This window comes from Cavia porcellus, unplaced genomic scaffold (genome assembly GCF_034190915.1).
Source record: "Cavia porcellus strain 051 isolate PalLab524CR breed Dunkin Hartley unplaced genomic scaffold, mCavPor4.1 scaffold_1, whole genome shotgun sequence".
NCBI lineage: Eukaryota > Metazoa > Chordata > Mammalia > Rodentia > Caviidae > Cavia > Cavia porcellus.
The window spans coordinates 167,725,374-167,752,456 of NW_026947484.1; the positions used below are offsets into that span (position 1 = coordinate 167,725,374).

At 42.0% G+C, this 27,083-nt stretch overlaps 1 protein-coding gene across 10 annotated transcripts in view; it reads left to right on the forward strand.

Annotated features, from left to right (window-relative positions):
- Positions 1 to 27,083, forward strand: part of Cdk5rap2 (CDK5 regulatory subunit associated protein 2) — a 185,376-nt gene that overhangs the window by 108,958 nt on the left and 49,335 nt on the right. For all 10 annotated transcript variants that reach the window (XR_010051176.1, XM_063259938.1, XM_063259943.1 and 7 more), the window contains 5 exons: positions 2,717 to 2,812; positions 4,544 to 4,731; positions 17,080 to 17,506; positions 20,130 to 20,361; positions 23,509 to 23,640. Coding sequence is in view for 9 of the 10 variants with exons in the window: in XM_063259938.1 (XP_063116008.1) it covers positions 2,717 to 2,812; positions 4,544 to 4,731; positions 17,080 to 17,506; positions 20,130 to 20,361; positions 23,509 to 23,640 (1,075 nt within the window). In the remaining variant the exon portion in view is untranslated. The remainder of the gene's footprint in view (positions 1 to 2,716; positions 2,813 to 4,543; positions 4,732 to 17,079; positions 17,507 to 20,129; positions 20,362 to 23,508; positions 23,641 to 27,083) is intronic.

Here is a 27,083-nt window from a genome sequence, read left to right on the forward strand (position 1 = left end):
TCTTGTCCTTTGTCTTTAAAAACTGCTGAGTCACATTGATGTTAGGGATATTTCCCTGTGTCCACACATTTAATTTCTTGATGATTGCTGGAAACTGAGCATTTACTTTTAATTTAACCAAGTCAGCAGAGTTGGAGGCATGCAGGTTACTGTGTCTTGAGGAATGGCATAGTTGTGATTCTGGAAAGGCAGAATAACTGAGATTTTTCGATACTTGAACTTGGAATGAAACGTATTAATGATAATTTGCTCAGCTACACTTGGGTGAACTCTTCTGTCCACAGTAGGTACCAAGGGGCTTCTTCATTCCTTCTCCCTGACCCTACTGGGATTTTACTCCTGTGCTAGAGGTCTTTGGGGACCTGGCATAGGCAGTGTCTGGAGAGTGGTGGCAGGAAAACCCTCATGGCAGAAAGTGAGATGTGACTCTTTTCCAGAAGCTAGGAGGGAGAGTGCTCAGTGGCCACAGTCCATCATCACTCAATCTTACCTTTTTGAAAAAGGAAATTTATTTGTAGCTGATTTATAAAAAAATAAAAATTATAAATATCAAGGGGGGTACTCAGTGATGTTTCAGTACATGTACATTATGAAATGGACAAATTAGGGATTAAACTGTAACTCACCCTACTTCCTGGGAACCGCATTCTACTCACAAGTTCTAAGAGACCAGCTTTTTATATTCCACTTGTAAAGGAGATCATGAAACACTTGATTGTCCACCTAGATTCTGTTAACATTTCCACATATATCCGTCATCACTATGCTTTACCTTTTTTGATAAATTTTAATTAAAATTGCAAATACCAGTGTATTTTCCTTAATTACTTCAGCATTTATATCTTTAACTTCAGTATGTTTGTAGTTACCTTTTCTAATATATGATGAAGAACAGAGATTTAAGCCAGTATTGACTGAGGTTTACAAGTATCAGATCCTTATCAAGATTCTTTGTGTCCCTTTTTGTCAGCCTGATTCTCCACGTATTTCAGCTTCTTCTATGATTTTGTCTTCTATGATTAATGTTTCCTATGCTATGGCAGACCTTCATATAAACAGAATTGTATAGTATTTTCTCTTTTGTGTAAACTTTTTTCACTCTCCGTGTTTTTGAGATTCATTCATGTCTTTATGTGAATCAACACTTTGTTCTTTTTTGTTGTTCCATTCTATGAATGTATTGAATTTTTTCTTTCTTTGCGTAAAGGGTAATAAGAACATTCAAACACAGTTCTTTTTGTTATCATATCACTTTTTCCCCTCATGATGAATGCCTATGCATAAACTTCCTGGGTCATAGGGTTATTAGTTTTGTAAGGAATCACCGTTACTTTTTCCAAGGTGGATTAACATTTTTATATTCCCACCAATAAGTTTGATAGTTCTAGACGGTCTGTATCACTTGAAAATGTTTTAATAATGAGGGAGAAACAAATAGAAGCAGAGATTTCCTCACCCATATTTGTAAACTTTTATGCTTTATTAAATATAATTATGCATATCTGGTCTCTTTAATGCTTGATGGGATAATAAGATATGGGTTTTGATCACCAGTTCTTTTTGATCCTGATCACAGATTGGATGTGGGTAGAATGAATATGTTCTGGCCCCGAGAATTTTCTGTAAAATAATGTTCTAAAGTTGGGTTTTTTTCTTCCAAAATAAGGTTTTCCTCTAAGCAGATCAGAAGACTTTAAGTTGGGCTGAGAGAGTTATGAACATAATGGACTAAATGTAGGAACTCATAAAACATAACTGTAGCTATAGAACCCTAAGTGTCTCATATGTGGAGCTACCCAATATGCAACCTGGCACTCTGGTTTAGCATCTTTAGTGCAGAGCTCACCACTGATTAGTGAGACAGTTTTGCTGTGATTCTGAAACAGCTGCATTTGATCCCCTTCCTCTCATTTTCCCTTTGGTTATGCAAGTGTTCCATGACTAGAATCTACTTTTCTGGCAAGCTGAGGTCTGGCTTTCCTGAGAACTTCGTGCTGTCCATTCTGCAGAATGAAGAACACAGAAGTTTTGACATCTATACTTCTTTGAAGTGTTAGATTTATGCAGTCTTTATAAATAGCTGTCCTTCATATCCAAAAGTATAAAGTTACCATCAGACAAACTCAGTACTCTTCTCATTAATGATGAGGACATTTTGTCAGTAAAATGACAGTGTGGCTGGGACTGTCCATCTCAGATGTGTGACAGTCTGACAAGAGGTTTATGTGCTGTGTTAAATAGGAGAAGTGATGCATAAATGGGCACACTATAAATTTCACTAGCTGCTTTTTTTTTTTTTTTTGCTGTTTAGTATTTTCAATTCCATCAATAGCTGTTTTCTAGAATCTCTTTACTTTTATATAATGTGAAAGTGGATTTAGCAGTGGCAGAATTGGCAGTAGCACAACAGGCAGCTTAGTTGTTGTCCAGCAGTGTGGAAAGCAAGGGTACACGAGATGCCTTTCACTCTTTCTTGGGAAACCTGTCCTTAAATTTTACTTGATCCTGGATAGCTGTATGTGTGATTTGCTAGAATTAGCAACTCTTAACTTTGGTTAATTTTTATTTCATGGCTTTGGCATTTGTTCCTGCCTCTTTTTTGTTTGTCTGTTTATTTGTTCTACATTTTTAAAAAGACACCAGTGACTTATTCATACATATTCATGCTGCACTTTGTTTTGGGTTGCATTTTCATATCATTACATGCTCCATGTAGCTTCTGCCTAGCAAGGAGGACAAGGACTCTATCAAAGATGAAGAGGATGATGAGAATAATTTCCAAAGTGACAAGCATTTGGAGCCAAGTAATGAGGTAGGAACATATCTTCTTTGCACCCCCTCCCTTCAGGAGCCAGCCTTCAGTTGGAGTGTGTCTGGAATGTGTCCTGTTTGTCTGCCTGTATTGACTGCTTGCTGTGTGCCAGTTTTTTTGCTATCAGAAGTTTTAAACTGGATGATAGAACTAGTCATGAAACATGAGAACAAATGTGTCATTGCCAATAAAAAGAATAGAATAACAGGGATTGGATGTTGGACCTGGATAGATGTTTAGACATCTAATTTAGCGTGTTCATTTTATCATTGGGAAACTGAGGCTTTTGATAGGAGATGATTGATTCGCAGCTCACAGTAGTAAGTCATTGTCAGGGCTGGGATAAGAACCCTCAAGTGTAGACAGCCATGAACTCTCAGATCACTTGAATGCAGTGTAAGGGACATGGATGGAAGTAAGTGCCCTTCAGTCCCCTGGTGTTACCTGGGCGTGGTGCAAATTTGATCCCATCCATGTAGAATGCTCTTCCTGTCATACTCCAACTGATTAGTTGGAGTATATGGTCTCCAGGGTTGGAAAAATCCTGTGGACTGAGCTGTGGTAGGAGATAGGAGGCTACAAGTGTGGCATTTTCAGTCTTCAGTGTTCAGGTTTGTGGTGTCACAAACAGGAGATACTATAATGGACATAGTTTCAGAGAGCAAAGCAACTGAAAGCAGGGGCTTTGGAATCTGATGGGCCTGATTCTGAGTCCTGGCTGTGGCACTGCTCTCTGGTGATTTTAGTTCACTCTTGCTTAATTTCTAAGCCTGAGTTGCCTCATCAGTGAGGATACTAATGCTTCCTTTAGGATTATTGTAATATTTAAAAAGAAAGTCATGTAATAAGTGCTCAGTAAGTGATAATGTTTCTATTTTTATTATTCCACTCTAGACTGCTCCACTTTTGGAAGTTGCTTGTATGATGGATTTAATAATTAGATTGGTGGCAAACAAGAGCTATAAATAACAGCTCATTTGTGTGGGTCTTGTCTTCTATTTTAAAGAGTCATAGTCATTTTTCCCGTGTGGAGAGATGGGGGCGATGGCTAGTGTGTATATCACTGGCAGCAATGAAGTCAAGAGGAGTTATTTATAGATGGTAGAAGAAATTTACAGCTTTGGGTAGGGGAGAGAGAATGCTAATTGGAGCATCACAAAACATGCCCAGAACAGGCTTTAACTGGATGCTGCCTTGGTGCCACTCTTCTGGGACTTTCAGTGACCCAAGAAGGTGGATATGTAAATAACATCTCCATGGGAATTAGGAACTCTCCACCTTCCTAATGAGACACTTCAAAGCCATGTTAATTAATATGTGTCTGTAAAGAGCAAGTTGGTTTTCTAGTATGGGCAAGAGGTATATAATAAATGTACAAAGCACTATTGATGACATGGATTCCATGACCTCCTCAGGAAGAACTTTTAAGGAGCTAGCTATTGGGTGGGAGAACACATGTCCATCATGTACCTTTAGAAAGTAAGACATTTGCTATGTTTTATTCTCCAGACCACTTTGGGAGGTGCATTGCTATCCTCGTTTTATAGATGAGGAAAGTGAGTGTGTATTGACCTATACGTCTGCAACCCTCTTTTTCTTTCCTTGTCCTCTTGCATTTCCCTCTTCTTATTTGTGCTCATTTGCCCTGCATCTCCATCCTTTCCCTTTTCTCCAGGTATTCCTTCCTCCTCTTTCATGTCTCAGTATTTGATCAAGTACTTTTGTTTACAGATTATGGAAGATTGTGCCAAAGGAAGCTGTAAAAATGGATATTCAAGGCACACGGATTCCAATATTTTAGTGTATGATGGAGCTAATAAGGCCGGCTTCCCTGGAGACCAGAATCTAGAGGGTGTCAAGCTCTTGGGCCTACTTGGCCCTCTCTTCAATGAGAGAGCCATGCTGTCACTGGAATCCAGGTAGGTGTGGGGCCCAGGCATGGCTTTGTCACTCTGGTTTGAGGGGAGAATGCACTCGCTTTGCTAAATGGATTTAGATGGGCATGCTGCACAACATACCTGAGAGAGCTCCTTAAATGGCTTGGAAGGAATCTTGCCAGTCATGCAATTAGGTAATTAGGCTGTGCTCTGGTGGCTGTGAGGGGGCTTCAGCAAACCTTGTGCAGGCCCATTAGAAAGAAGTAAAAGAAAGCTTTCCTTGAGAATTATTCCTGGGAGCCCTGGAAATGGCTGCTTGACTGTTGGCGAGAGAAATCAGCCCTGCTGGAATCTCCTCCAGTTTCTACAACAGCTTAAAAAATATCATTGTAGTTGTGACTCTGCTGTTTTATGTTGAGCTTGAACTAAAATTCTCTTCTCATTATATCTGCTGGGAGTCATTCCTATGTGAGGAAATACTACAGGTTGTTTTCCTTAAAACAAAAAAAAAAAAAAAAAAAAGGAGAAACGTTCAGTACATTTGTATCTTTTAAATTAATCCTTTATGAGCTGTTTTCCCTTTCATATTTTTTCTAGTTCATCCATGACTGCTGCTTGGGTGTTGGAATCAGAAAGAACTGTACTTTCATCTCTCTGTGCCTCAGTTTCTCTGATCACTTCTTAAGGTTGCTGTGGGGTAGGAAAAAAATCTTAAGAACAAGGGGTGGCATGCATCATGTGTTCAATGAAAGTTTTCAATTCTTGTCTGTATAGATAGAGTCATTAACTACTGCCCACGACTGTTGGCAAAGGCCCAGGCATTGTAGTATGTCTGTATTTTCACTGGGCTAAGACTTAGATCATTGTTGAGTGTTGCTTCAGTGGGAAAAAAAGACTGAAGCATTCTGTTTTTGTGACTGTGAGGGTGACTCTTCCCAGTCATTGATACCTAACATTTTTGAAGCATGAGCCCTTGAGGGACATGCCCAGTGGGTGTTCTGGTTTGTTATCCCAGGGAATTAGGTGACCATAATTCGTATGCACAAGCAGAATGCTTCCTAAACATCAGGTTTGTAACCTCGGCATCAGAGTTAGAAGATAACCACTGTCTCTCTGAGGACTTTATAAAAATGCCTGTGGGGAATGTGAGCTAAGAAGGCACATTTGGCTGCTATGTGAGCATGGTAGGCTGGATGGAGGAGTTCCTTTTAGTGGATGGGAGCTTGTCCGTCTCAGCCAGTTGTCAGGCAAGCACATGGGCTCTGATCTTAAGTCTTCCACATTTGTGTTCTGAATCTCTTGAGTGTTAAGAATTCGGTATAGACTTCCGGGAGAACATGGCAGATAGATAGCAGCAGCAACAGAGGCTCTCTGAGATACCCGCTTAGAGTCCAGGAATGGTGCGGTGCGAGGAGTCCTAAGCAGGGGGAGATGTACCCTGCTGACCCAGGAACGAACTAAGCTAAGAGAAACCAACTGGAAATGCAATCCCAGTGCTATAACAGGAACAGATAAGGTCTCAGTGCAGAAGCTGGAGCCCGCGCCGCTGGAAGCCACAATTTGAATTTTCTGCTACCGCTGCTGCATCTGAATTGGCACAGCAAGGAGAGAGATGTGCGAAAACTCTGAGAGTGGGAACCAGTGAACAGAGTTGAGAGTGGGACTGGCAGGGAGCCCTGCATCAAGCTGTGGTGAGTGAGCAGAACAGGGACCCTTCCATAGAGTAGGAGGCTTCAGCAAAGGACATACTGGGACCGGGCAGACTTGCCGGAATAGGACGCTGCAGTAACTTTAGTTGTATATTCCCCTCTCAAGTGGGATTGGTGGGGAGTGCCTGGCCTGGGTGATGCTGCTGACTAAGACCCAGTAAGCTAGCCCAAACCAGGTCCCAGCGCCTAGAGGTGCACCATAGCAGTGAAGCCTTAAGTAGGTGACCTGGAGGGGTGGGCCCAGCAGAGGCTGCCCAGGTTGTGTCTCCCTAGTACACTGCTGTGGGCGGGAACACCTAGCCAGCACAATTCAAACAAACTGTAACAGACAAAGAGAAAAAAAACTGGGCCTCCTATATTCGCTTGTATGGAAGGAACAAAAAGTATAGGAAGAGGAAGCAACAAGAAAGGGTCCTCAGTCCCCAATCCTGAGAACACTGATCCAGGAAAGGTGAATGCAAAGGAGAATGAGGAAAGAAAACATGCAGTATCAGACATGGCACCAATAGACATAAAGCAATATCTCTGGAGCCTCATAGACGAGTTCAAAAGCGAAGTATTTAACGAAATAAAGCAAGACATAAGTAGAATAGTTAGGCACCGCCCAAGAAAAAACAGATGGTGAAATGGAAGAACAGAAAAAAAGGGGAGAATTGTTTGATGGAGAAAATAGAGAAAACATAGAATACATGAAGCAAGTACAAAGAGATTACCAGGAAACTAAAAACTCTATTGAAAGCTGGCATAACAGCTTGAAAGAAACTAAGCATAGATTATCTGAACTGGAGGACAGATTTGTGATGTGGGAGCATGAAATGAAAAACTTCTTAAAAATAACAAGAAAACAAACAGCAAAAATACAAAGGCTAGAAGATGATAAGAGGATCTATAACTTAAGAATTAACATAAAAGAAGAAGTAGGGACACAAACAAATGGACTACAAAAGCTATTCACAGAAATAATCCAAGAGAATTTCTCTAATTTAGCAAAAGGTAAAGATACTCAGATGTATGAAGCATGCAGGACCCCAGCCACCTACAACCCAAACAGAGCTACACTCAGGCATATAATAATCAAAATTCCAGAAATCCAATATAAGAACAGAATATTGAAAACCACCAGAGACAAGAAACAGATCACTTACAAGAGAACACCCATCAGAATTACAGCAGACTTCTCAGCACAAACCATCAAATCATGAAGAGCGTGGGGGGAAATAATTCAAGCTTTGAAAGATAATAACCTCCAACCAGGATTGATATATCCTGCACAACTGTCCCTAGAAATTAATGGAAAAACAAGGTGCTTCCAGGATAAAGAGGAACTAGGGCAATTTGCAACTCTACAGAGAATACTGCAGGATATTCTAAAAAAGGAAAATACCAAGATCCCAGAAACAGTGGCAGAGAGGCCACAATGAATGGAAGAGAAAGCGAAATGAAGAAGACAAACTGACAACAAACGACAGAAAAAGAGCTCAACAGAAATGAGGCAGAGAAGATTGGATGGTAGGAACAGCTTTTTGGAGAAAACAAGACATCATAATAGCTAGTGCTGATTTAATATCATCTTGTTTTGAAGTCCCATCAAGCTTTTATTCTTCTGTCTCCATCGGTCTTAACAGGTTGTATCTTACTGGATTTTATTATATGTGATAATATAAGCAAAAACTTTTATAGACATGGAATTATACAGAAACTATTGTTCATTTTCTGGTAGTTGGTTCTAAATACCCTGTAATACTGTCATTTTCTTGAATGCTTTTACATTGTCTTGATATATTTGGTGCTACAGTATACAAAGTTATACTCAAAGATTTCAAGGAAAGAGACACTATGGTAACTACTTTTATGTCAGGATATTTTGTGGTGAAACACTATTTTGCTTAAATGGTTATGCTTTGACCTGTGCTGTTTTGTTGTTATGCCCTCTTTTATCTCAATCTCCTTTTTTTAATTATTTAATTTTTTATTTTTATCTTTTTAATTAAGGGAAAAATAAAAAATAGCAGGATACATTATAGTAACTCACTTTGATTTCCTATTAACTTGATTTGAAACCCTGTATAGCCCTCACCATCTTGTTTTGACTGATTTTCCCCTATTTTGCTTTGCTTGATAGTACCAAGTTCGAAAGTATAGGCAACAACTGTGAAGAAAATAAGATTCATTATGATGCCCATTCTGGTTGACTATTATCTTCTTTTAAAGTCCTGTAATGTCTCCAGTGTTTTGGTTTATTCTTTACTGTTTTGTTCAATTTTATTATAACTGATAATATAGGCAGTTCTTTTTAAGATAGCAAGAGGCAGTATGGTAACCATTGTTGATCACCTGGTATTTTGCTTTTACATTATCTGTTATGTCCATCCTTTTGATTTGATTGACTCTGTTCTGTTATATCACATTTGGTTTTAGTCTCTTCAAAAAAAAGTAGTAAGAACTGTGGGGGTAATAAAACCCAAAATGTGTAATTGTCATTGTGCAAAAGAGAGGAAAAGAAAGTGCTCTAAAGGATATAACTGCGTATATATTTAAGTGTAAAAGATAGATAACCATATTACTGAGTTTTGTTGGATCATTGAACAAAACTGTTTGTAGTCTCACTGTTTGAAAGTCCACTTTATATGCTTTAATTTTGTAACTTGAACAACTATTTCTAAGATGAGAATATGTAATCTATTAACTAGTGATTCCCTACTGTTTATTCTTTCTGAAATTCTGTATAACTTGTACCCTTTTTCTGTTTTTTTTTTCTTTTTCTCCTTAAATAAAATTAAAAAAAAAAAAGAATTCGATATAATCACATTTTTGAAGAAAGCACCTGCCTAGCCAGCACAGCAAGCAGACTTGTGGCATCTTGTGTTCAGTTCTCTCTAGGATACCCTCACAGGTGTCTGCTCTGTAGGCTTTCAGGCTGTCGCTGGCCAGTGCTAGTGTTAGACTACCCCCAATCTGCTGCCCTGGCGTGGGTTTTGACTGGTGATGAAGTTTAGGCTCCTGCAGAAGGCCTGGCCAGCATACATGCTCCACACTAGGCTCTGGCTGGACATGTCACTTGCTTGGTCTCATCTCACCTTCATAAAAGCTTTATGGGCTGTTGCAGGTGATCTTCTTGGTCATTCATCTTTCCCTTAGCTAGTTAGTGGTAGCACCACTGGAGGACTTTACAGGAAATGATACTCTTATTGGCTGGGGAAGCACCAATTACCTAGACATTCCTTCCAGAGGTGTGTGGGGGGTGTTTTCCTTACCCTGGGAGAAGCAGGGTTTGGAGTGAGACAGACTGAGCTCCTGTTTAACTGTACCATTTAGATCTTGTGCCATCTCTACTCATCTTCGTGTTTTCATCTGTGAAGGAGGGTTGGGTGGGGTAATGACAATTATTTACCACATAAGGTTCTGATAAGGGTTAAGGGAAGTAACGGATATATAGATTCAGGTCAGTCTCAAGTAAGATTTTGGCAGTATTACTCTATAAATTGTGCCTTTCCAATTCCTAATCTTTCCTAATTTCCCAGGTAAGATTCTTGACATATGCAAGTACAGCAGTCAGCCAGGGATCTGTGCCTCTTTATTCAGTCATGAGCCAGTGTCTGCTGACCCCAGTGCACAGGTGTAATAGATTCAAGCCTAAGATGCTCAGTCTTTGAGCTCCTCTGCCTTCTAGCCGTCTACCCGAGGGCCTCATGGGGTAGTAACAGTGAACCTGTCAGGATGGACTAGGAAGCAGCTTTTCTACTAGTAACATTAGTCCGATTAGTTGTCTTTCACTTGATCAGGGTTACTTATTTGTTGAAGGTGGAATGAAAAGTTCAGCACGGCCCATCTTGGAGGTGGACTGGCAGGTCCCTCTCCTGCCTTGACATTCTCTGTGTGCGGGATGCCCAGCCCTTGCTTTGCATGCTTCCAGCTCATTTGACCCACACTCCCAAGAGAACATGGTTTAAAATTTTGCCAATGTAAGTTTTTGGTGTTTACAGCCTAAATTAGGTGTGATATTTCATAGCTAGAAAAGTTATAAAAATATAAAAGGGGGTCTCTTTGGGGATGATATGCTTATTTAAGAATTTAAGAAAAGATGAGGGCAGTCTTGAGTTTTAACTAAGTAGAGAGGCCTGCTCCTCGGACATCTGGTTTTGCAGTTCTGGGGATGGTTGTGGGACAGGTAAGGGGCCACCAGAATGTGAGCCTGGCAGGGGTCCCTAAAAGTCCACAGAGGATCAACAAAAGGACTAAGTATTTTTCTGCTAGGGAAGATGTCTTGTTTCAAGATTCTATATTAGTGAGGGACTAGACTGTCAAGTTCTAGACAGGACCCCAGAAACCCAACATCCACCTGGGTGTTCCTCTTTCTTTTACTGCCCAAATCTAAGTTCCAATCATTCTACCTCTTAAATAGATCTTGAATATGTCTACTTCTCTCTGTCTCTGTTGCTTCCTCTCCCCGTAGCTCATGTTGCATTTCTCCAGGATCACTGCAGTAGCCCCCTAACCAGTCCCCTGCAGTTATCCTTGCTACTATCTTCCAGCCTGTTTTCCACAGACTTTTGGAGCAGTTATTTAAAAATTCAGTGTATCATCTTATCTAGACCCTTGAGAGAATCTCCACACTTCTTGGGCTCAGCATCTTTCCCTGCTTTGCCAGGCCCTGTGAGATCTGGTAACCCAGCCCCTTAGCTCTGTGTGTGTTGTTCTTATCTTGCCTTCTGTTCTTCAACCACAGTGCCTTCTTCCAGTACCTAAAAGGGATGAGTGTCCTTTGTTTTGAGACCATTGTTCACTGAACAAACCCTCTGAGGTGCTCACTCTGGTTTTGCGCCTCCCTCCAGCCCCCGGCCCTTTGCCCTTTGTTGACCCCATTCACATGCCATGTCCGTAAGACCCTGATATGGTCAGGAACTCAGATAGTGTGTGTTCATAGGTCACATCACATTTTGTATTTATTGTCGCTCATTTCAAAATGAGCTTTCAACATGGCATAGACAGGGCTGTTTTGCAGCTTTTCCGCTCCTAATTCCACCCTTTCCTGGCCAGTGACCTTGATCCACACACATCACTGAGAAAGCAGAAACAATTGAATGCAAACCATTGCTTGCCTCTGTTGCTACAAACTTTCTGCCTGTTGCTGTGGGAGAAATATCCCTGCTCCTACTGTGACCAGTCCTCCCCTGTGGCTTAGTTCTTGTCCTCTCTAGCCCCTTCTCTTTTCTGTATCAGCACTTTTCTCTTATATTGAATCATTGCAGCAGCCCCATATGTGAAATAAGACATATGTGAAGTCTGACATTTGGGAAAAGTACCCCTTGTCCTCTAATTTCACATCCATTGCAGCTCCTTCCTCATTTCTTTATTCCCACTCAAACCAGGCTCAGAAGATTTGTCTGTTTTCACTGCTTCCACTTTCTTCCTTCTATTCTCTCTCTCTCTCTTTTTTTTTTTTACCAGTCTAAGTGTTTTCATAACTTCTGCTGTGTCTATCAAGGTCAACAATAATTTCCAAGTTGCAAAATCTGGTGTCTGCTTTGAGCAGAAGCCAGCCCCTCTCTCTCTGGCATGTTTCCTTCTTCCCCAGTGGCCACTCCTGCTCCATCTCTGCTCTCATCCCTTTCTTTGCTGCATCTTTCTACCCTCTCGTGATACTAGAGTGTGCTTTGTGGTTGCTGATTGTATGCTTATAGTCCAGACCTGTCCTCTAGGTCGCATAGCCAGCTTTGCCCTGGGCATCTCCACCTGCATGTTTAGTAGACATTTTACCATGAATTGATCAAAATCCAACTCCTTGTTCTAATCTGATTCCCCCCATTCTGCCTCGTGTATTAATAGCATTTCTGTCTATCTAAATACTGTTACCAAAAGTGTAATTTCCTCAGTTCCTATGTCCATTAGCAAATCCTATTGATTCCACCTCCAAGATCTATTACTGATGCAACCACTTCACTTCTCGGTGCTTGGTGCAAACTGCTGTCACCTCTTGCCTGACTCCTCCAATAGTGCATCCTCCTTAATTGTCTCCCTGCTTCCATTTCTGCCCCTCCATTCTCCAAGGTTACCAAAGTGATCTATTTATTTATTTGAGATACAAGGGATCAAAACAAAGATCTTGTGCAAACAAGGAAGTTTTTCTACCAGTGAGCTATATACCTCCAGCCCCCAGAATGATCTTTTTAAAATTTAGATCAGATCATGTCTCTTGCATCCTTAAAACCCTCCAATGACTTCCTAGTGTTGACCAAGTAAGATGGGAATTTCTTTTTTTTTTTTTAATTTTTTATTTTGAAGGTAGTAAAATACAACAAAACAAGACAGAATAGCCAACTGAGACAGTGTAATGAAATTGGTACAGAACTTCACAGCAGGTTACTGGGATAATAGTGTAACAGTGTAATAGGTATTACACTATATCTCGTTATCTTTACAATAGTTGTTCTTTCAATCACGTATATCAAAATGAAATACAGAACATTATAGAACTTATCAAAACAGAGCAGTACCATTAATCAGAATAAAGCAAAACAGTAATAAAAATTTTGCCTTCAAAGAGATGATAGAAGGAAATCCCCCTAATTTGCTATATTGCATATGGTCAAACTCCCAAGACATTCTCAGATCTCTGGTTCCCATTTGCTAATGGGGGCAGGGGAAGTGGGATGTTTGACTCTCAGCCTGTGGGCCAGTAGGCTCCCTATTGCTTACCAGGGAGGGGAGCTGCTTGCTTGGTTTCCCAGCGTCCTAAGTTCCAACATGGCGTGGATCTCAGGAGACACTGGTGGTTCTCCCCCTGGAGGAGCCACAGCCAAGATGAGAATTTCTTGACCCAACCCCTACCATTTTTCTGTCTTCATCAGCCCCCTCTCCTGTTCACTGGACCTCAGCTACACTGACCTTTTTGTTCTGCATAATCCAAGCTTGTTCTCACCAGTGGGATTTGAAATAGCTATTCACTTTACCTGGAATGTACTTTAGCCACATGTATATGACCAATGGTGCCTCTGCTGCATAACAACTTTGTAGAGAGGCCCACTCCATCTAAACAGAATCTTTTTTTTTTTTTTTTTTTTTTTTGTGGCACCGGAGATTGAACTCATAACCTCACACTTGCCTGGCAGGCACTTATGCCACTGAGCTGAATCCCCAGCCCAAAACAGAATCTTATTTGATGCTTTGTCTCTGGATTTATTCCTTCCTCCTTCCCTACCTCCTGCTCATATTACTTATCATTACTTTACATTGAGGTACTTTATTACTGTAGTTATCAGTATCTATATGACTGTGTCTGTCTTCTAAACAGAATGTAAGCTCCACAATTCTTTTTTACCATGCATAGCCACTGCTTTATGTCTCACATTGAAAGTACTCAATAAATATGTGAATGAACATGCGGACAATTAATAGCTCACCCTGGTAGCAGAAGTTTAGAAAGCAGGGAAGAATTGGTTCTGCTTTTGACATCAGAAGGGTTTGGGTTCTAATCTTTGCTCAGTCATTTTTCTGAGGGATCCTGAATCTTGTGAGCACATTTTTTCTACCTGTAGAGTGAGGTTAATAATAGTTCCCCTCTCACAGTCTGAGTTGAGGATTCAGTGTATTTAAAGGATGAGGCACATTGTAAGTGCTTAATAAATGTCAGTGCTTTTCTTTACACCTTCTGTGTGGCACAGATGCTCAGGAAAGGGCATGTAAACACTTTTTGGGTCTCTGATAGGACCCTTGGACTGAACCATTCCAAAGGTCCTGGTTACAGTGATAGCTTAATGAATCTGCTATTAGATTTCCATGAAAGTAACACTTGAAATGTTTAACTTAATAACACCTCTGCTTTAGCGTATTATAATGGCCTCTTTTCCCACCTTCTACCCCATTTGTAAAGTGTTTTTCTTGGGTTCTATTGTGTGTTGTTTGGTGTGAGGAATTCTCCTTTGACTAACTGAAATAGCACTTGTCCTTTCTCATCTATGTTAAAGAAGGAGGGGAAAGGAAAATTTAGGTTAATATCTCCTGATTCTTGTAATACAGAAGCATTTTTAAAGTTTTGGTTTTTGGTAGTTTTAAGATGGTTTTCATACTCTGGATGATACCATGATAGAAGTGAGCAAGGTATCACACATCTTAGTTTTGTTTTTTGTTTCTTTGGTCTTGTTTCCTGATGATGCAGATTGCCCCTGCCCCTGATCTGTGGCATAGGAATCAGGCTGTGAGGAGGGCTGTTTTCTTGCCCTCAGAGGATGCAGTGGGGCAGATGAATCAAGATGCCTGCTACTTCCAAGAGTAGCAAAGATCAGGGGGAGAGAGGGCCAGGGTATGTTACAGGAACTATAGTGTCTGTTCTGTCTCAAAAGATTTCTTGAAGCAAGGCAGGAAGAAGGAAATGCAAGGAGAGGAAAAGGAATTAAGATCGTGTGGCCATCCTGCCTTCTCCTGCAGGTTGCATGGCCTCACCCTGACCCGCACCATCCCTTTCCTGGAATACAAGTGGCCTTCTAGCTGGCCCTGCCTGCAGCCTGCCCCATTCCTCCCCCACCAATTCTCTATCTTGGTTTCTTCACTTCTTCATTTATTTTGAATACATTTCCTTCCTTTATTTTGTGGGTGATAAAAAACATTCTTATTTTTAAGTCTTCTTCTGTGAGTTCTATTTTCTTTATGGAATTGTTACCCTTTTTGTTGGATTTTCTGTGCAAATTCGGTTTGCTTGTACTAATAGATCTCACCTATATTCTCCTTGTGTGGTGGCCTTGAAGTTATCTCAGCTGGGCTTCTTAATAAGGGTCAGTGACATTTTTGTGGCTCCTCTTCTACCCTGGGAGTTGAACTTCTGGCTTCACTGCTTTCTGCAAAGGCCCCCAGTCTGACTCTCTTCTCAGGGCTATTTCTTCTGTGTCTGATCTGTTGGTAGCTTTATTTTGAGTATGAGCCCACTGGTGGCACCTTGAAATGATTTCTTTCATGGATTTTTACTGTCATTTCTGTGACCAGAACAGAGTGGAAGGAGTTCCTATGTGTGCTCACACCACCTTCAAAGTGGTAGGCAGTCCCTCTACCTTTCTGGAGCACAGCCTTTTAGGGCCCTCCTTTCCTTTATGTGACATGCCAGACCCTTCATGTCTCCCCAGCCTGGCTTTCCGGTCTTACCTCTTTATTCACTGCACTGTGGTAACTGTTCATGTCATTGTCAGTGCTCAGATTGTTTTGCACTGATCCCCTGCCAACCTCTCCTCAACTACAGAAGCTCCCTTCTGTCTGACATGTTTCTTTCACCTGTAGTCTGGTCATTGGGATAGTTGACCTGTAACCCTACCAAACTTCCACACTGCCTCTGTTTCCCTTGTCACATTGTGGAGTGGTGATCTGTGTACACGCTGGCTCTCACAGAAGTCTAATTCCTTGCTGGCAATTTTGTATCCCTGGTTACCCCTACAGTGCCTGGCATAACAAACACATTCACAAAAGAGTTGTCTTAAATCACTGGCATTATTCTGCGTGTTTTACATGCTGGCCTACTTTTGTTTCTTTGGAAAGCAGAGGCTGAGATACAGATGTGGGTACAAGTGATTAATTTGGAATGTGGCACCAGGGAGCAGGAGTGCCAGAGGGAGCTCAGGGAGAGTGAGACAGTGAAAACCAAGCCAGTAAGAGTACAATGTTTATCTGGTAAATGCTCTAGGCAGCTGGGGCCCCATCCTGCTGAGCACCCTTTTAGGGGCAAAATAGCCTGTGCCTCTGTTGTCCCCTGAAGGGTAGAGCCTGAAATTTTCCCCACAGATCTCTTCCCCACTGATTGAGAGTTCCCCAGAGGTATCAGCTGACCCCACTTCCACACTCCCTGGCTGGCTGGCTCAGAAAGCTTTAGAAAGAACCCAGGCAATAACGTGCAGAGGTGCTCCAGATGGGACTGGCTGTGTCTGTAGGAGCTGTCCCACAGCTGTAGCGGAAGTCAGAGAGGAGCCAAGGATGTGTGACAAGGGACATAAAAAGTAACTGCCACCCAGACACTATCTTGTTTAGTCCTTGTAGTTCTCCTATGGAAGAAGACTTACCTTTTTTTCAGAGAAACTCAGAGTTAGAATTTGAGGTCATTTTAGCTTACTTTCTTATTTTTTGTACGCTGGTTATTGGATCTGTGGCCTTGTTCATGCCAGGAATCCCTACCCCCGAAGGCATTTTTATCAGCCTTCAAAGCCAGTGTGCCTTCTGATCTACCTGTATGCATGTTAATGAAACATCTCTTCATTTATTTATTGAACACCCACTATGCACCAGAATAGATCAGGTTACCCATGAACCAGACACATTGGTGAGATACATTCAAAGCTACATTTGCCCTTGGATATTTGAATGAAGCCAGTGTCTTGGGTTGGAGTTGGGCACTCTGATGTCTTGACAGCTTATAGTCCCACTTGTTCCTCCGTAGGCCCAGCCTGCACTCACTATCCATGTGGCCCACTCACTTGCTGTGTACCTTGTGCCAAATGCTGCTCTTATCCATGGAATAGACATGGTAGTAACTGCCTTGCTTGGGTGTTGTGAGGTTACATGGGATAAAATGCTTGGTGTAGTTCCTGGCATACAGTGGGGACTATATTTAGCTAGGCAGAATCTGGACAAAAGTTGGTGGGGACAACTTGGGAAGTGGATGAAGGATGTGTTTATTTCTCTTGCTTCTTACTCTTTGGAAAAACAGGCCAGACCTTCTGAAAGCACTACATGAACTGCTTCTGGAACAAATATGCTTAGCAGAGCAGGGAGTTCCTGAAGAACACCTTGATGGTCAAACTGAGAAGACACTTAAGAAAATGGCCATTCAGCTGAGAGATGAACTTGGACATTTGGTCCAAGCCAACTCATTCACCAGGCCCCATGGTGAACTGAAGTCAGTGGAAGCCCAGCCAATAAATATGAGTGAAGTGGCCAAGGTGGAGCTGAAAAATGCCTCAGTGCAGACTGTGCCTGTGGAAAGCTACCTGCTCAAGCTACCCGAATGTGATGGAAAGAGAGAAGCTTGGGAAGAGAAGCCAACAGATGCCATGTTTGGTGCCGAGCCAGGGAACGAATGCAGGATGCCAGAACAGCAGGCCACTCCCTTTCCTTGCCCCAGTGTGGCCAACAAAGTAAGTTTGTATATTGCGTGCATTGCCACCATATTTTTCCTTTTATATAAAGAAGAAGTCTGGTGTTTCTCTGCCTGCACTGCTCTTGGCCTCCACCCAGAGGTGTGTGTGCTTCCAGCTTTCCTCCTCCCTCCCTCTCTCCTTGCTCCCATCTTCTGTCTCTCTTCCTAGCCCCAACCCTGTCTTGTTTGTCTATGTCAGGATATTTTCATATTTTCCTTGGGAAAATCATATATGGGCTTATGTTTATATATCTTTCTGTAGCTTTCTCTTTCATATTATGTATTGGAGACATTTTTCTTTATACTGGCTACATAAGATTTCAGTGTGAAAATGTGCAAAAATACAGTTTTCACCTGCTGATGAACCTTTCCTTTAGCAGATTGAAATAAAATTGTAATGACTTTAGAGTATAAACAGTTAAGGGCTTGGACTGGGGCTCCCAGTGTATCTGACACTTTCCCCTTGGTCAAGCTTACCTCTCAGTCATGGTAATCCAAAATGGTACAGTATTCTCTTGAAGTATCTCTGCAAATGTAATCAAATTTGCAGGATTGTTAAAAACCAGGCCTTCTTGCCAGTGATTGATTGGGTCTTCACTACAATCCTTTTGAGAGTAGAGGTTGGGTCGAGAATCCCTGTGGCTGGGAGATGTGTTCTGCTAAGGAAGAGGTAGGTTGTGTTTCTAATAGAGTTCCAATATAGACCATTGGATTCTTGTCTCTGATGGCTGTTTTTTACCTGAGAAATCAACTGTACACACTGCTTCATAGCATCAGAATGGAGAATTATGTTTATTTTCTGACCACTAAATTACTGCTTTTGTGCATACCAAAGAGCGTTAGATATATCATTAGCAAAATTGCTTTTGATTGTTTTAAATTATGCACCAAAACTGTAATTTCCAGAAAAGGGTTTTCTAAAGATATCTGTAGAGACCTAAAAATATATATATATACTGCTATTATATTAATGGTACTCAAAATGCAAATTTGTGCAATTTGGCTAGAATGAAAGTGCTCTCATCTGCCCCAGCTACTTCAGTCAGTACCTGTCTACTAGGAAAACTAGGTAGTTTTTTTTTTTGGTTTGTGTTTTTGTTTGCTTTTTTTTTTTTCTATTGTGTATGAGATGTCATTTTCTGTTCAGGAAAATTGGATAATTGAATGGATTTAATTTTCCCAAATATATTAAATATTTGTGCTTGAAATTATCTGTCTTGCTTGTGTTTTAGAAGAGAAATTGTGCTTTAAAATTTTTATTATCTACTATGTATATCAGAGATTTGCTCAGTTCTCTCTATACCATCTCATTTAATCTTCTCAACAACCATGAGTTTTGTAAAGTATATGTACATTTTACACATGAGGAAATACAGACATTAAAAGGCTCAGGAAAATGATCCAGTGTGCCTTGGCTGGAGGTGATAAGCTTGCCCAGTTTTAGAGGCAGACAGCAATAAGGTAAGCCTACTTTTTTCAGGGAGTCTGGAACCCTCTTGTCACCTATGTGGTTTCCAGTGTATGCAAAGTAAAGGAAAGTTTAATAATTTTTTTTCTGGTTTTGGTGGTGGCTTACACTGCAGGTCTGATATCCTGCACATGTAATGTAGGTGGAGGATGAAACAAAGACCCAGTATCTTGGCTGTTTAGTTACAGAGGCAAGAGGAGAGACTTTACTTAACCTATGTTGAGTCCCTGGGAAATCAGTTACCTGAACTCTCTGTGCTTTGAATAAGATTAATGTGGCCTAAACCCTGTGGCTGGAATGCTGGCAGAGAGGTGTTATGTGTCATGAATGTCTAGGGCAGGATGTTCTCTGTGGTAGGAGAGGTCAGAGTGCTTGAGTTCCTGTCTCCATCCATTCCCAAACAAAGAGACTCCTACTGTGGCCTAGGTGAGAGCTAACAGCTATCTTCATGTTGGGTGGTGGCAATTGTAGGATGAAAAGAGTTGAAGGAATTGAGACACAACTTAGGAGTTGGAATCATTACACTCTGCTTAGTGCCGAAAGTGATGAGAACAAATAGAAGTTTAAAAATGACTCCTAGTGAATGATTGAGTAATTTACCGAGACAGCCAAGTGAAGTAGTGTAGATTTATGGGCGAGGATGTGCCATGATGGCATCGAAGTGTTGAATTTTTAGTTGGCTTTGGAGTGCCTATAACCAATTGCACATGAAGGTGTTGAGGATGGATGGGTTGTGAAATCCCCTGGACTAGCGACTCAGGAACCCCTGAAGTAAAAGGGCAGTTCTGGTGGACTAACATGGTGGGAGACACATTGGCTTACATGAGGGATAGGTGGGAAATAAGAAAAGAAGTGGAGGAAAAAATATTTCCCAGAAGATTGTGTTGGAACTGCTAAATATGAAACATCTGAATTGTTCAAAGACAGTAGGCCAGGGCTGAGAGGATGTCAAGAAGTTGACCCTTGACAATTACAAGGGACACCTGCCAAGATAGGTGCTCCTTAACAGGAAGTTGAACATAGATGCTATTGTAGGAACCGGCAGTCTTGGTGGTCAATTTGAAACCTGTTTCATAAGATCAGTAATACTTTTATAAGATCAACCAAAGAGTATATTTGAAGTGTATTCATTGTTGTATATATGTGTTTTCAGGACGTTAAGAGGTCCCGCTTGCCAATCCCAGAAAAGTTGTCCCGGTCATTAGGAAACACGTATCATCTTCCTGCTACCCAGGAGGTGGTAGCTCATCTACAGAGTCAAATCCTGGAGTTGCAGGGGGAGCTGAAGGAGTTTAAAACTCAAAATAAGCAACTTCGCCAAAAGTTAATACTGACTGAGGCGTTGATGAATGAGATGCCAGCACCTGACCAAACGCTACTGAATGGTAAGCACCAAGAAAAATGCCTTTGCCATGAGCTAGGTGAGCAACATGATAGAACTACCTGAAATGTCAACCTTGTCATTTAGAATTGCAATAAGTTTTGAGTATAGATTTCATGTGTTGTAGTAATTAATCTTAACAAATGCACAGTGAAGGAACACAGAAAGGGAAGACTTAATCTGTTGTTTCATTTCTATGGTGGGATATGGATCTGTGGGATTTTTAGTGCTCTCAGGTCTTGAGGGGTTGTTGCGGCCTTCACCTGGGATTATGTGCAGCTGTTGAGTTGTGGACAGCTTCCATCGGAGGTTTTGGCCTGGCTGTGTCTGTGGAAGCCTTGGACACATGATATCAGAGGTATGCAAGTGGGAGTGCTCTTTGCAGGGTTCTTTTGAACAAGGCATCTCTGGGCTAAGTACAAACCTTACTGGATTTATGTCTTTTCTCTAGAAATGAGCTACCTCCCTGTCTACTTTGAATCTACTGCTTCTGCTCTTTTGGGGGTCGTGAAAAGTAGAGAATTCATGGGTTGAAATGCACCTGAAGGGGCAGAAATCAGAGACTGGAAGAAATACCTCAAATGGTGGCCTCTTTGTCTAGGACAATGGTGCTTAGAGATTTTGGGTCACCACCCCTTTGAAAATGTGGAGAACACTAAGAGTCCTTGACAAAACTATGTGGATAACTACATAGTAGCATTTTACATTGTTTTCTGAGAGTTCATGAATCCATAAAAGTGTGTATGCTGACTCCTGATCGTCAAGCCAAATGTGTGGCTAGTGTGAGTGAGGAAGGGGGACAGATGTAGAAGATGAGGTTAGGGGTGGGTAGAAAATTGGGTAGGCTCCCATAGGTCATTCTTGTCTAAAATCGGAAATTGTTGGAGGATTTGTAACAGCAGAGTAATGTGATCTGACTTAAGCCTTGAAGCACATATGAGCAAACCTCTGTCTTTGGGCCAAATCCAACTTGCTTGCCTGTTTTGTAAATAAAGTTTTGTTGGCACACAGCCACATTTATTTATCTGCCTGTTAACTGAAAGTAGTTGTAGTATGCTCACAGATTTGAACAACTATGATAGAGATTCTGTGGCCTCCAAAGCTTAAAATATTTATTACTAGTCTCTGTAAGAAGAGTTGGTTGGCTCTTACGTTCAAGGATTCACTTGTGATGTGAACCGTTAGAAGAATGGAGTTGTCATACACTGAGGTGGGAATGGCTGCAGGAGAGGCAGGCTGTGGGGATGTTAGATGTCTGGTTTGGGACATACTGAATGAAGTACTTGTTGGCCATGCGAGTGGAGATGCCAGGGAGGCAGTTGGAGGTAGAGTTTGGAGTTAAGAAGAACGATCTGGGCTGAAACTTAGGAAATAGCCACATATCACTAATATTTAAAGTAATAAACATTTAGGTGGTCTTTTAGGGAATTGAGAGTGGGACTCTTTAGAGGTTAGAGTAGCTAGTGAGGGAAGATGCCAAGAGAAAGTACTGTTTTGGAAGCTAAGCAAAGAATGACTTGGTGTGTAACATGCTGCTAGGATTAATGGAAAAAGAGAGTTTAAGATTGGCCTTTGGGCAATGTGGCCTTTTCAGAAACTGATTCCATGGAGTGGCTGGGGCCTGGTGGCATGGGTTCCAGACAGAATGGAGGAGAGAAGCTGGAGATTACAAGAACCGAACCCTCTGAGGAACTGTACTGGCAAAAGGCATAGAGAAGCAGGACGGCCAGGAGCCACAATGTCAGAGTCTCCAGGGACCCAGTGAGCTGGTGGATGGTGGATGACTTCAGTGAGAATAGTCTAGCAGCATGTAGTTCAAAGCTGGAGTTTTGAGGGAAGAGATAGAATGGTCTGGAAGTAATAGTGAGGAGCAAAGGTGCTTGCATATTTCCAGACTCCAAATTCAGAGATGTGGGAATAAATAGCCACTTCTGTGAAGGCTGCAGGAGCAGCAGTGTTCTCAGGGGACACCCTTGATTCATGCAGAATGAGATGTGACACAGACATCCACAGAGGAGCTTGCTGGTCCTGGGGATTTGCCAGTTAGAGGGCTTTACTGGGGGAGAGTGTGTCCAGTTAAGGAAATTTCAGAGGTTGGTGATGGTGCTAGAGCCTTGGACTTCTTGTAGTATTAATACAACAAGCACTTTTTATTTATTAATCCCTGCCATAGGTGTTAAAGACACAAAATAATTGTTAAAGACCAGTCCTCTGATTGTTTGGTAATTGTGTCCGTCTTCAGTTGAGGGAGCAGTTTCAGAGATAAAGTGACTTGGTTATAGTCACACTGGTCCTAACTTCCAGAGCTGCTTGTGAACCAGCCTGCCTGGTTTTGGAGCCTGCATTCTTTCTTGCTTTACAAAGCCTAGTGTATGATATTTCTCATGTTGATGTTATGATGATCTGTAGACAGAGGTAAATTCCATTTAATTTTAGGTTCTCTCTTGGGTTTATCATAGTTGAGGCTTCAAGGTGAGTTAACTTTCAGCAGAATTGCTCTTCCTCCATCTCCTGTCAGTCCTTTCTTCGTCTCGTCCATACATCTACTCATGCATTCAGGGAATGATCCCCAAGCAACCACTGTGTCCCAGCCTCACAACATGGTGTAGGAGCCAGAGAGGACTCAGTTGCAGTCTCTGCCTCTGAGAGGTCCTATCTAGTTGAGGGTGTGGGCTACTGTGGATAATTAAATCAGCGCAGGAGTGGGGTGGGGGCTTCTGAGAGGAAAGATTTTGGTAGAGGTGACTCAGCCCCAAGAGAAACCCTAGCACTGAGTCCAGCACCTGCCACTTGCACTTCAGAGCATTTCTGCTGCTTGCTGAGACACTAGGTGCCTCAGCTGGGTGCTGCTCCTGCCATTGCCCAGAGGGCCCCAGTGCCTCTCTCACATAGGAAAAATGGGAGCTAGTCGATGGAAATCATTTTCTCACTCATGGTTTTTTGAGAACCTGACTCAAGAAGCCATTTCAGACAAGCTGTGAATATTTATGCTTTTTATGTCCTGTTATGGCAGCTTGATAGATTAATTTTATCTTATAAATTGCATTTTGCCTCCCCAGTGCTTTTACTTTCCCTGTTGTGTCTTTGTGTTCTTTTCAGTTGCTTGGCTAAGTTTCAAGTCTGTGGTTTTGTTTTTCTTTCTCTTTGCCAGTGCCTACAGCTCAGTGTCTCGTGGGAGCAGCTTACCAGGACAGCCCAGGAGAGCAGAGTGGAACTGAAGCAACACCTTCTGCCCAAAGAGACAAAGAAAGCAACAGTGACCAGCAAGCAAGCTACATGACTGGTCAGAACTCAATCTCTGTGAACACTGAACACCTTCTGGTGCCGCACGCCATTTTGGATAGCTTAGGTCAAAATTAACACGAGGCTCACAGTAGTTCTCTCAAGGCATCATTATCCTGTTCCCCTAACACATGGGGAAGCTGAGGTTTTTAAAAATGATTGACCTAGGATCCTCATAGATAAGGAGGTAGAGGAGTCTAGGCACAGCGTGGTGTCATTTAGAGCTCATTGGTCTGTTTGGTGGCCCCTTCTTTTAGGCAGGCACTAAGTTTTTAGTGGTTTGGTAAAAAAAAAGTCATAGTACCTGTTCCTCAGGTACCTAACTCATGGGAGACAGCTATAGGAGCATCCTGTTAGCATCCAGGCTTCTGGCTGCTGTGGAGGTGGGCACAAGGTTGGTCTCTACCTGCCCTGCGGGAGAGAGTCACAAGATAGCCCGCCACTGAGGCCATGTGTGTGGTGTTTGTCAATGGGTCAGTGGAGAAGGTGCAGGGATGTGATAGGGGCCTATAGCAAGGTATATTTGCTCCCTCCTTTTTCATTATGAAGTATTATAAACATACAGATACACACAGGATAACAGAGCAGATACACGTTACCAATCAATTAGAATGAGCAAATGCTTACATTTCCTTTTTACCTTAGAGCTTTTTTTAACCCTTTATTAAAAAAATAGTCACTGTTATTCTGAATCTGATTCACTCTGCATGAAATAAAGGTCACTGGGAATCCTGAGTGTGTTGCAGGATGGCCATGGGAATGAATAACCGGCTCTAGAGAAAGACTGAGCTCTGGGCGCCATCCCACTGGTGTGCACCTTCCTGAGGCTGGAAGTCATGCAGTGCATGCATGGCTCCATGGTCTGGGTCTACTGGGCTTTGAAGAGAAAGCAGCTCTTCTGTGCAGTGAGGGACCCCTTAGTCAATTGTGGGAAGTTTTAGAACTGTGGTATGTTTTTATGATCTAAACAGGTGGCCCTTGGGACCTCTTTGGACTTCTTACTCATAGTTAGTGATTAACAGAGACTTTCTGATGGTTGCTCCTTCCCACTTAGCCCAACCTCATTGCTGAACTTGTGTTTTTCCGAATGGGCATCTAGATCTTTGTACATGGTGTTACCGCTGCCTGCGCTCCTTCTTGAATGTGGCGTAGGGACGCCTCATTGTGTAGCTCCCCACCTAGATTTCCTGAGTCCCCAGTACCTGAGAATCCTGTTTGCCCCTTTCCTTTCTCAGCATCCTTTGGCACTGAGTTGACTCGACTTGCTTAGTAACTGCCCTCCTTGGGTGGGTGCTGTGGGTGATGCCTTCACTTCTTCAGGAGCCCATTGGTAGGCACTTGGGAAGTGACCGAAGGGACCACACAGCCATCACTGGCCTTCATATGTGGCGCTCACTGAGCTCTCGGTGAGAGTGCTGGTCAGGAGGCAGCACTCAATGTGTTGAAGCAGGCAGCACCATGTTTTGATGAAGGGTCCTGCTGTTCTCTTACCCGGAACCTTGGTCAAATTAGCCATCTCTGAAAACCTTAACTTCCTCTTCTGTAAAATGGGTAATACTATCAGCATCCCCTAGGGTTGCCCTAAGTAGACAACAGAGGTGAGGTGATAGGTGCGTAGGGCAGGTCCTGGCACATACTTACATGTCCTGGGCTGTCAGTTAGGCCTGCTGTGTCCCCAGCCTCACACACAAGGTGGAAGAGAGAAAAGAGAGAGATGAATTAATTGCCGTCTCTACCTTCAGAGAACTCCCTGTTACTTGGGGATGTAACAAGGTGTGGAGAATTAAATCAATACAGAGGTTGGGGTGACTTCTTATCCTACAATCTATAGTCCCCCGTTTCCCCTGCTCTACGAAGTGGTTCTGAACCAAACAGTGGGAGCAGCACCTTTGCATCTTTATCAAAGGTTCCTCAGCAGTGGCTGGCAGTGCCACATTGCCATGCTGGCTGTGAGAAGCTTAAAAGCCAAATCCTAACAGCTGCTAAATCAAATTACTATAGATTTTGGACTTTTGGGACTGTTTCTAAGGTCAAAACTATCAGTGGGATATGTCTGATGTTACGTTTCTTGCATTTTCAGAGAAAGAGTTAAAAATGCTGGCCTAAGTGTTCCTGTGAGAGTGCACCCCCTCGCTCCGGCATTATCTGGGGATGTTTCTCTGTGTGTCTAATCACAACTGACTACAGTCTGTATCAGAAATGGACATTTGTATAGGACTTATATTTATCTTTACCTTATGATTAGTTAATGGAATTCATTGGAACTAACCTTTGGTTAAGAAGTAAACATTGCTTCTTGTCATGAAATAAAGACCAAATTCCATTTCTCTGAGGTGGTTACAGCAAAAATATTTTCTAACACTGAAGAGTGATTCATTGGAGCAAAGCCTTGTTGAGACTCTCTCTCTCTCTCTCTCTCTCTCTCTCTCTCTCTCTCTCTCTCTCTCTTTCTGCCAGATTTACTGATTACCTTTCTGTCACTGGTCTTATATTGGTGGTCTTTTTTTTTTTTTTTTTTTAACAAAATGTCTGACATATACAGTTTAAAGGACTAAATGTTTATTTTGGCTTATGCTCTCAGTCTGTGATTGGCTGACTCCAAAGCAAAATCATTGTGGCAGAGGGCGGGTGGAGGAAAGCTGCTCAACCCATGTTGTCCAGGAAGCAGAGAAGAGGGAGGAGCTAGAGATGAAGGGGCCAGGGACTAGATGTACTCCCCTTGATCCTGCTCCCCTGACCCAACCAGACATGCCCAGAATGTGTCCTACTAATCTCCAGCTGTCTCTCAAGTCAATGAAGTTGATAGTCAAAATGAACCACCACAGACCCTGTGCCAGATGCTGGACTAACAGATGAATCACATGGTCTTTCCTGTACAGAACTGCACAGAATAGTGATCCTAACATAGTATGCAGTAAGAATGCTGTATTAGGAATGCTTCCTTTAGGTCATGTGGCAGCAACTGTCAAAACCAAAAAGGGTTATTTTATGGTATTTGCCTCATGAGCAGAGATAAGAGTAGCTCTAAAGTCATGAGGAACAGATTGCAGAACCAGACACTGGAGCATGCAGTTTTATGGGATGGTTGTGTGGTTTTGCTAGATCTCCTAGGTCACCTGGTCCTTTCTGTATTGTTGCTTCTGCAGCATTTACTTGATGTTTCCAGTGATGGGTGTCTCCTGCCATCACTGAATGGTTCTGTAGAAACAAAGAGCATATTCATGTTAGTTAGCTTCCTTCACTGCTATGTGTCAGATGCTGTGTAAGCCTCCTGCCCCCGTTTTGCAGATAGTGTTTTATTAAATCCTATAAAACAAAACAGATACAGCTTTTCACAGTGAATGGTGACCCTTCATCCATTTTATAGATGAAGTTACTGAGACTCAGAGAGGTTAACCACTTCATCTAAATAACTGAGGTCATACAACTGGTAAATAGTAAATT